Genomic DNA, 10,335 nt, shown 5'->3' with positions numbered 1-10,335 from the left:
TTCCATTGTTCTTCATGGCCTGTAATCCTGAAATGTGAGACCATATTTTTCACAAATAATTCTTGCACTGAGTTGGCTATGTTTTTACAACTTAAAACATTGTACCTCATTCTCATTCATATATGAGGTTGACAAATATGAGTCAGAAAAATATCAGGACTCTGAGGAAATGGAAAGCTGAATGGTGGCCCTGTTTCCCTAACTTGGCACTAAGGAGCAAGTGATACCTTCATGGACATGGGCGTTTCTGTGCCCCCAAAGTGGAATGAGTCATGTGGACCATGTTTGCATCTGTGTTCTTTCCTTGAATGTTTCCTCTCCTGAGCAGTGGGTTCCCTTTATTGAATCTAATTCGTTGGCTGGTAATATGTTACCTGGTGAGAATTAGGATATTTTCATCTTGTGATATTTTAAAGAAATTATCTTTATTTTTAATTGTTCATCTAGACATGCCAATGGCTACTTAGGCCACATTTTGAGCAAAACTCACAAGGTGTTTTTTTTTTTTTTTTTTTCTTTTCCAAACCTCACATGTGTACACAAAATGACACAATTTAAAGGATCTGTTTAAAAGAACAAAGCATGAGAAATACAGTGAGATACAAGCTCATAACCAAACCTAAATCAGTGAGCAGATCTGATTCAGCATGAGAAACGGTTACAAAACAAGTCCCAGTTTTGTAGGAAGCACTAACTGAAGACAAAGTTGCAGGACACGCTGCAAGCCCCTTTGTGGGGAGCCATAAGCAGGGAGAAAGAGCCTGGTTTTTACTTAGCCTAGCAGGGAGTTACGGGTAGGTCGGGGTTTCATAAATAAGGTTGTGACAATTCATCACTGCTATCAAAAGGAAGAGCAGGTTTTGCCTATCAGGCCTGGCAGTGATATATATTCTCTCTCTGTGTCTTAATTTGATCTTAACTTTACTGCCAGCTTACTACACACAGTCCTTTGATTCCTTTCTTCTCAAGCAATGGAAGAATTAAACTTGGTGAGTCAACTGTTGATGGTCCATGGACAAGGAGAACAAGATTGTAAAGAAAAAATCTGTGGATGATCCAATAGCTGTGTTTTTTTGTTTTTGTTTTTTCTTTGAGACGGAGTCTAGCTCTGTTGCCAGGCTGAAGTACAGTGGCGCGATCTCGGATCACTACAACCTCCACCTCCCAGGTTCAAGTGATTCTCCTGCCCCAGCTTCCTGAGTAGCTGGGATTACAGGCACACACTGCCATGCCCAGCTAATTTTTGTATTTTAGTAGAGACAGGGTTTCACCATGTTGGTCAGAATGGTCTCGATCTCCTGACCTTATGATTTGCCCACCTTGGTCTCCCAAAGTGCTGGGATTACAGGCGTGAGCCACCGTGCCCAGCCACTGTGTTTGAACTAGTAATTGGACTCCTATTGAAATATTGCAAGAGAGCCACTAATAGGCAAGAAAAAAAAGAGACATTTTCAGTCTTTTTCTTTTTACCAACAAATGAGGAACTCAAGAACTCTCCAGTTGAATGAAGGAGGCAGCTGCATCCAGTTTATGCCTCATTTTACTTCAGATTTTTACTGTACTAGTGGCTACATCATGGGCTTACCCGTTGGATATTTGGTAGTTTTTTTCTCTGTGAGCTCTTCTTCAAGATCTAATTGTAACATAAACACTTTTGCCCTATCAACTCTGAACTAAGAACACCTCCAATCTCATTTATTTAAATTATTATATAATTATAATTTAAACAAAGCAATTTTTTTGTCCCAAGGCAAAAACCCCATTAGCTAAAATAGTGTCTTCTTTCTTACCTCTACTTTTCTTGTCCCCAGCAATTGCCTTCCTTGATTTGACCTCATATACATTAAAAATAGACTACTCAAAAGCCTTCTCTGTACCATCAAACCAAAGTAAGACAAGTTTGGAAACAGAAATACATCTGACATATTCACTTTTGGGGCCTCACCAAGCTGAGAACTGCAGAATACTAAAGTGATAAAGAAAAATATATCAGTTCATGGTTTTACAGAAAAAAAAAAAATACAAAGCTAGTGTTAACTTTCCACAACCTTCCTTCTTACCCACATCATTAATTTCAACTTACCATCCACCTATTTCATAAGATCGTCACACTTTCTTTAGCACCATCTGACAGTCTCTCCTACTTTAATGAAAATATAATCAACTCTCCAAAGTTTCCCCTGAACCTTAATTCTGCAAGCCTCAGTCTCTCTATAGGAACTTATTACAGGCCAATCGGTATTTCATTTGTATGTTAGGAGAAAAATCTCCACAACAGTTGCACTTAGGAAATGAGTGCTAGCTGTCATTCTATCAGCACGAGGATCAGGTTGATAGTGGCAGGAACAGTCATCTCCCACTACCACACTGTTTAAAAAGAAAGGGGCATCAACAATTTTCATCTAATATTAGTTATGGTGAAACTTCTAAAGAAAAGGTTCAATGCACAGCATTTAGCAGCCTAGAGAAGAATGCTGTAACAGATTTTATGGCCAAGTGTCTGCAGAAAAAATGGCAATGAAATTTCAAGGTGACACTCCAAGCTAGAGACATAATTAACTACAATGACCTGCCAGGAAGGTAAAGTCTGTTATAAAACTGAAATATTTTCTTTACTTAAATAATACCAACTTCAGCTAAACAGTTGGGTAGTTGTTCACATGAGATTAAGGAAAAAGAAAAATCCAGTTACTATTGACACTACAGAAATGCACACCAACCAAACACCAAAAGTACTTTGGTACTGTAGCCATAATAGACAAACGTGTGGCATGGGAGCAGGGAATTCCCTGATGGTTAAATGACAGGGTCATAGAAGGTTTTCGAGACCTGCTATGTCTCCTGTGACGCTGACGCACCACCATGTTCTGTAACAAGAGTCACATAAACACAAGCTTAGCAGCTGGCTTGTTAAAACATCGCTGCGTTGAAAAGTGACTGATTCAGGCTTGTTGAAGGGTCTCATTAATCTGAGGAAACGATGCTTGGTGCCATAGATTAAACACTACAGTCTCAAGCGGAATGCATGTGAAGTTTCCAAAATGTTTCCTCAAAGACTTTATTCAGTTTTGGTTTGTGACCTTAGCTGGAAAACATACAGATGGACATGGGAAGGCAGTTGAGAAAGACATCTATGAGGATTTAAGTTGGGCAGCTTTCAGAAGATGAAAGATGTTTAAAGTTAAGGCCTTTATCTGCAAACAATAGTATATTAATAAACTCTATACCATATTTACAAATGCATTCTCTTGTATTAAAACTAACAGTATTCTGTTCACAGTGCCATTGTTTATACAGGTAGCAATCCCATAATACTCATGTATTTTGGCATGGGAATCAGTAGCGTTTGGTATTTACAGAAAATGTACATGGGTGAATATAAACATGTCATGGAATCCATAAAAGACAGATTGGCTAATGGTGCAAAGGAATGAACTGTACAGCACCTTCCCTTCGGATTGGATAGGAAACATGGTTTCTTAAACTGAGAAGATGCCAAGTCTCTGCCCCAAAGTGGCATAATAAAGTCAATAGCAAAACAATGAACCCCCTGTTCAAGTTTGGGTACATTGAATGATCTTAGTCCAAAGTTGCAGATCCATTGTCTAGTGCATAAAATATAAAAGTTAAAAGATTTATTATTTTTATAATAATTATTATTAAAATAGAAGGTACTTTCTCTCACACTCTCATTTGTGCTCTTGCACTTAAGACCAATATCCTTGGCGTTGCAAATATGCTGGTGTTTCTGTCACGCAGATCAGCAGTCAGACGGCAAACGCTCAAACGCTCCAGACTTAGGAACTGCTGCCTGTTCCAGTGCGACCCGGGGCCATGGCGGACAGGGCAGGAGCCCCTCCTTCCTCCTAGTCTTCTCCTGGAGCAGGGTGAGCCTGCCCGTGGGATCAGCTCCCACATTACTGAATGTAGTTGCTCATTTCGGCAGCGAATGCTGAGGTGACAAATGGCTTCTGTACATTTGCGAAAAGGAGGGGAGGCAGGTAAGTGGGAGGAAGGTGGCGTTCCAAAGAGCCCCAGGACAACACCCAGAAACTGGCTGGGTTGCTGGGTGAGAGCCCCTCCACGCTGCTTCTGCCCTCTGGGGTCCCTGCCGGAGGAAAGCATCCTCTCTGCCTCTGAGCTGGGCTGGCCTCTAGGGGCTGTCGCCTTCCCGCGCCGTCTGCTCCTCGCTCTCAGTGCCTTGGCCTGCGTGGTCCTCATCGGGCCCGCTGCCACTGCTGCCCCTGCTTCTGTGCTGCTTGGGCAACAGGCTCTTCCACTGGGCCTTGTTGTGCGCGAGGTGACCCAGCATGTTCTCCGACAGTGCGCTGTTTCCCGTGAAATGGGCCCATTCCCGGAAGAGCGGCTCCACGATGTAGCTCATGAAACCTAGAACAGGCAAGGCCAGACTCAGCACCATGGGGCGGTGAAACCCGCTGCTTTCGCCCTCCCAAGCATGACTGGGGACCCACCATGCCCGACTAATTTTTGTATCTTTAGTAGAGATGGGGTTTCCCCATGTTGGCCAGGTTGGTCTCGAACACCTGACCCCAAGTGATCCACCTGTCCTGGGCTCCCAAAGTGCTGGGATTACAGGCCTGAGCCACCACGCCCGGCCTTACTTAGGTTTTATTGTATTTCCTTGATGTGTAGCTGTGGGGAGAAATGGCAAATGTTTTCAGCCTAATAAAAATGTCCAGCTCCTGGGCCAGGAGGGCAAGCAAGAGGATGGCGGCTACCCTCAGCCTAGGAGCATAAGATGTGTCACTTTGGGCTTGTCCCTGAATGGCTTTGTGCCTCAGTTTCCTCATTTGTAATTTGTAAAAAGATGCTAAGACGAATACTAAACTCATAGGGCTGTTATGACAATTAAATGACTTAATGTACGTACAATGCTTAGAAAACTCTTGGCACATAGTAAACTCCCAGTGAATACTGGCTATTATTTGCAGAGAGAGAAAGACGTGTAAGTAAAAAATGTTTTAAAAAATAAAAAAGTCTCTGCCGGAGCTAAAGAAGGCAGGTGGGGAAGGGATGGAGAGGGCAAATGACACCAGAAAGGGACACCTCACAAATTTAGATCGGCTGAATAATTCATACCCTTACCCTGTGGGATATCTTTTTCAAGATGATCATTTTACAGTCCTGTCTTGCTTTCAGTTATGTTAAATAACTAAGTTTAAATAAAGTTCACTCATTTTCAATACAGATTTTTACTTGTATAAAAGTCCTGCTTTAATGACTAGATAAGATTGTTTGCTATGAGACCTTTGTTTGCATGTCTGTTCTCTTACATATTTAAGATTTGTTGCTTTCTAATCGTGTTTTGCTGCGTTAATGTGCTTTTCGTAATAAACATGACTTGTTTATTGGAATCATCACAAACTTGGACTTATTTAGGTTTTATTGTATTTCCTTGATGTGTAGCTGTGGGGAGAAAGGCAAATGTTATTCAGCCTAGCAAAAATTTCCAACAGCTAATCCTGTATGTTTACAGGCATGTGAATTACAAGGCTAGATTTGATTATCTTTTTGTTGGACAAACAGCAGACACTTGGCCTTTGAGAATGCCATAGAGATGGAAGAGGGATGCAGCAATACACAGTGTTACTATACGTTTCTGCATTGTCTCATCTTATGTGAAATATGATTTAAATATTGTGAGATCATAGTAGAGAACCTGAACTGGAGGGGGAAAGTTAAGCCAGTGACTTGATGTTTGTATTTGGAATTTTGGTAAGGTTGTATAGGCTGTCAGCAGATGAGGATTTCATGTTTTGCTTGCTGTTCTTGAATTTTCTTTACCTCCTCCACAATATCCCTATTTAATTTCTAATACCATTCACCTTCAAAGAGATGCGATATTAGATATCTAAAGACAGTTTGCAAAATTAGACTATTCTCAAGTTCAAAGTGTGAATATTTATCAAGTTTATCTCAGTATAAAAAAGTTACAAATCCAACATTTTAAAATCCCACTCTCGAAAAAAGGAAGCCTCATTTTCTTAAGTGACCCTGGCATTATATTTATACTTTTCAGATATAAAGGCTTCTTATGCTAGGTAGGAAAGTGATTTTAAAGCCTGAATCGACTCTAAGAGGCAGTTTTCAAATTAAGGCTCCACATTATCAGATTTGGAAACCTGTTCCATCAGTGTGTTCTGCCAGCCTCTCTCTTCTCAAGGGATGAACTAACATTGCTGGGCTGTTGTCCTCCTGGAGGAATGGTGGGGTGGTAGGGGGTTGGGGGGAGGAAGGGGAGTAGGGAGGAATGGCAGCCTCAGAGTAGACAAGGATTGAAGGAAAACCTCTCTCTTTAGCCTTCTATAGATTTCACCAATTAGAGATTCATTTGATTTAATACCTTTTTATTTTTTGTTTTAATTAATTTTTAAAGAGATGGGGTCTCACCCTGTCGCCCAGGCTGGAGTGCAGTGGTGTGATCATGGCTCACTGCAGCCTTTACCCCCTGGGCTCAGGTAATCCTCCTGCCTCAGCCTCCTGAGCAGCTGGGACTATAGGCACATGGCACCACACCCAGCTAATTTTATTTTTTTGTATTTTTTGTAGAGATGGGGTTTTGCCTTGTTGTCCAGGCTGGTTTTGAATTTCTGGCCTCAAGGGATTTACCCACCTTAGCCTCCCAAAGTGCTGGGATTATAGGCATGAGTCACCCCACCCGGTTAATACCTTCCTTTTAAAATGTAGAATTTGGTAGAGAAAGGGAAGTGTGGAGCCGGGGAGGAGATATTAAGCCCTAGTTCCATTTGGGTAGATATAAATTACTTAAAAAGAAAAATCAGATCTAAGCCTGAGAGTAGCTCTCAGAAAATTCTCATTTTGGATTGAGGCAGGAAAAAGAGGGGAACATTTCAGTCAGAGGAATAAGGACAGAGGAAATAGCTGCATTACTTAGGACCCACTGGAAAATCATTGTCTTGGGGGCTAGAGCCTGTAGCATCCACCAAGTTCCGTTTATCTCTTTGGGTTTTTCCTGTTTAGCCTGATCTGTCCCTGCCACCCCACTTCTCAACCCTCAACCTCTACGAGTTGGTAGATGTGGAACAGAAGCAGAGAAAGATCTATGTACTAAGGATTGTTTTATAATCACCTTCCCTTTCTCTTTATTATTGGTGTGCTGGTGTAGCATCCCTAGGATTTTCCTATTCACTCAACCCCCAGCCCCTTTTTAAAAGAGGTATCTATGGTAACCACATTTTCCTGAGCTGAAAATCAGGACATATGATCTGACAAAATAAGTGTGTTCTCATGACAACAACAGGACAGAATCTCTGAAATCAGGTCTGTCGCACAAATCCAGGTTGTGTGCTGAACCACATGAGTCCTTTTGTTTGGGGGGTTCAAAATGTCATTGACAGTTGCCTGGTAAATTTCTTTCCCGCTAGAGCTTAACACAGGGAGCCTCAGGATTAGGACTTTGGTTAGCATCTAATTTTGAATCATGTCTGCAGAACCTCCATGGCTAAAGCAATTGATAGGAGAGAATTGCCTCCCAGGAGGCTGAGGCTGCAGCTGCATTTCTGTTGCTGATACTTCCCCGCCAGCCACCCAGCAATTCTGTATTATCTTTTCTGGGTTCTAGTTTTCTTTTATGCCACCACCCCAGCTCCCAACTTTGGGGTGGAGGAAGCTGTTTGATTGTGAAAACTACATAACAATATTAAGGACAATTTGACTGGTAGTCAGGGTCAGAATTTATAAGGAAAAGAGTTAAAACTCTGAGTTGAGGTTCAATGGAAGTAAACTGCAAGGAAAAGAAAGACTTGCTTTAAAGGTAGGTGCAATTGGTGGAGTGTCTTAAGGTGTGATAGAATTTCTTACTGGAGCAAAAATATTTCTTCCACTACAGTGCCTAAAATTTCCACAGATTTGCTTCTTGGTCTAGTGCATAACTTAATTAGATAAAGCAATAATTATTTTGGATGCACTGGCATCATACTTTAACAGTTTCCCACCATTGACATTTGAAAGAGTGTAGTTTAGGAGAATAACCTGAAAATAAGTTTTGAAGGAAGGACTAGTGAAATAGGGGATCCCAGGATGCAGCGGGATAGCATGGCTCACAGGCTGTAGGCCTAGAGATTGGACTCTTGGGAGCGAGTGTTAGGGATGAGGGGTAGTGACCCAGATTGGAAGGGTCCTAAGGGCAGATTCTGCTGATTCCCACCTTCAAGCCCTGAAGAGAGCACGAATAGTTGATTCTTGTTACTTTTCTTCTACTCTTTTTGGTTTTGATTCTATTCTAAACTACAAAATTAAAATAATACAAGTTAAGGGCCTATAACAAAGCTTCGATCCTATGTATCATAAGATCTCGACAGATAATTAGCAGAGTAGTCATGATTAAAATGTTAATTTGGACTCAGCCATTCAAAAGGATGTTGATTAAACCTCCAGTGCTGATCTTTTGAAAGCTCTGTGTAGATCTTTTCTTTGTGACTTTTGTGAGATGTGCCAAAGGTATTTATCTGGAATTAACACTGAATTCAACTCACCAATTTGTATACTAGGGATGGAATCTTTCTGTTGATTACAAAGAGGACTGATTTCCAGTTCAAATTTCTGTTCAAGTTCACCTAAGAAGAAAAAAAAAAAAAAACAACACACATTGGAAATCTAGAATTTATAAAATGAGTAGTAATAATTTTAATGACCTCATCAGAAGAAGTTATTCTGGGAATTACTGTTTCCTGACTTGTTATCACTTAAGGACCATTCAGCACTGTCTTGCTCTGCCTTACTTTGGTAGTTTCCGTAATAATTTAAAATACCATGGTTCCAATGACCGTTCATAATGGCTCATTGCAAGTAGGTGTGCTCTGGGACTAGAATAAATTTTTGAACAAGACATATAAAAACTAGAAAACAACAAATGAGAAGTTTCCTCACATGAAATAAAAGTTCTGGCTTTAAGTGACAGGTTAAGAAAACAGGTTTTATCCTTCCCTCTCCCCACTCCACTTTCACACTGCCTGACCCTAGTCTTGTTTCACCTGAGGACAACCAGGAGCAATAAGTAGGTAGGGAATGAGGTAGAAGGACTAGAAAGATCTCATCTAAGCAGCACCTCAGTCTGTAACCACAAAATTAATCAGAATCTTCCATTCTGATTCCTTAGAATTTTACCTAATGCAACTGAAGGTGAAAAAAGTATAAAGGTCAGAATGGTGTTCTTTTTCTTTTTGAGACAGGGTCTCATTCTGTCACCCAGGCTTGAGTGCAGTGGCATGATCTTGGCTCACTGCAGCCTCGAACTCCTGGGTTCAAGCAATCCTTCTGCTTTAGCCTCCCAAGTAGCTCGGACTACAGACATGTGCCACCATGCCTGGCTAATATATATTTTTTAATTTTTATTTTTAGTAGAGATGAGGTCTTGCTATGTTGTCCAGACTCGTCTTAATCTCCTGAGCTCAAGCAATCCTCCTGCCTCCATCTTCCAAACTGTTGGGATTACAGGTGTGAACCCTCAGCATCCAGCTTGAAATGTTTTTTTTTTTTTTTTTTTAATGCCTTTGTCAGCTATTAGGCTGGTGCAAATGTAATTGTGTATTTTTGCCATTACTTTCCATGGCAAAACCCGCAATTACATTTGCATCAACCTAATAGAAGATCAAAGGAGAAATGCATTGTATAAAACTTCATTGAAATACTTCATCAGTCCTTCCTAAGCATAAAAAATTGAGTGTTTTTTCCAACACAAAAGTTAATTTGGTTAATCAGTGGAAAGTTCACAGTTGTGAATCTACTCTGCTAAAGTAGAAGAGATAAAAACATTTATATAGTGATTACTGTGTGCCAGGCACTGTTCTAAGCATTTTACATATGTTAATAAAAAATCGTCATTGTTTTTTGTAAGAGGCAGGCTCTCACTCTGACACCCAGGCTGGAGTGCCGTGGTGCCATCATAGCTCACTGTAACCTTGAACACTTGAGCTCAAGGGATCCTCCCGTTTCAGCATCCTGAGTAGCTGGGACTACAGGCATGTACCACCACTCCCGGCTAATATTGTTTTGTTCATTTTTTTTTTTTTTGAGACGGAGTCTCGCTCTGCCGCCCAGGCTGGAGTGCAGTGGCCGGATCTCAGCTCACTGCAAGCTTCGCCTCCCGGGTTTACGCCATTCTCCTGCCTCAGCCTCCTGAGTAGCTGGGACTACAGGCGCCCGCCACCTCGCCCGGCTAGTTTTTTGTATTTTTTAGTAGAGACGGGGTTTCACCGTGTTAGCCAGGATGGTCTCGATCTCCTGACCTCGTGATCTGCCCGTCTCGGCCTCCCAAAGTGCTGGGATTACAGGCTTGAGCCACCGCGCCCGGCC

General features: G+C 41.4%; 1 protein-coding gene across 3 annotated transcripts in view; it reads right to left on the bottom strand.

The window, feature by feature from the left end:
* Window positions 1-406: 406 nt before the first annotated feature.
* PDE7B (phosphodiesterase 7B) overlaps window positions 407-10,335 on the bottom strand; it is a 344,591-nt gene continuing 334,662 nt past the window's right edge. For all 3 annotated transcript variants that reach the window (XM_017875484.1, XM_017875483.1, XM_017875482.1), the window contains 2 exons: window positions 8,517-8,597; window positions 407-4,389 (listed from right to left, as the gene is read on the bottom strand). In XM_017875484.1, coding sequence (XP_017730973.1) covers window positions 4,154-4,389; window positions 8,517-8,597 — 317 coding nt within the window. In that variant the 3' untranslated portion in view covers window positions 407-4,153. The remainder of the gene's footprint in view (window positions 4,390-8,516; window positions 8,598-10,335) is intronic.

The sequence above is a fragment of the Rhinopithecus bieti genome, unplaced genomic scaffold, assembly GCF_001698545.2.
Source record: "Rhinopithecus bieti isolate Rb0 unplaced genomic scaffold, ASM169854v2 scaffold_9615, whole genome shotgun sequence".
Taxonomy (NCBI): domain Eukaryota; kingdom Metazoa; phylum Chordata; class Mammalia; order Primates; family Cercopithecidae; genus Rhinopithecus; species Rhinopithecus bieti.
This window is presented reverse-complemented; position numbering and strand designations above follow the sequence as displayed.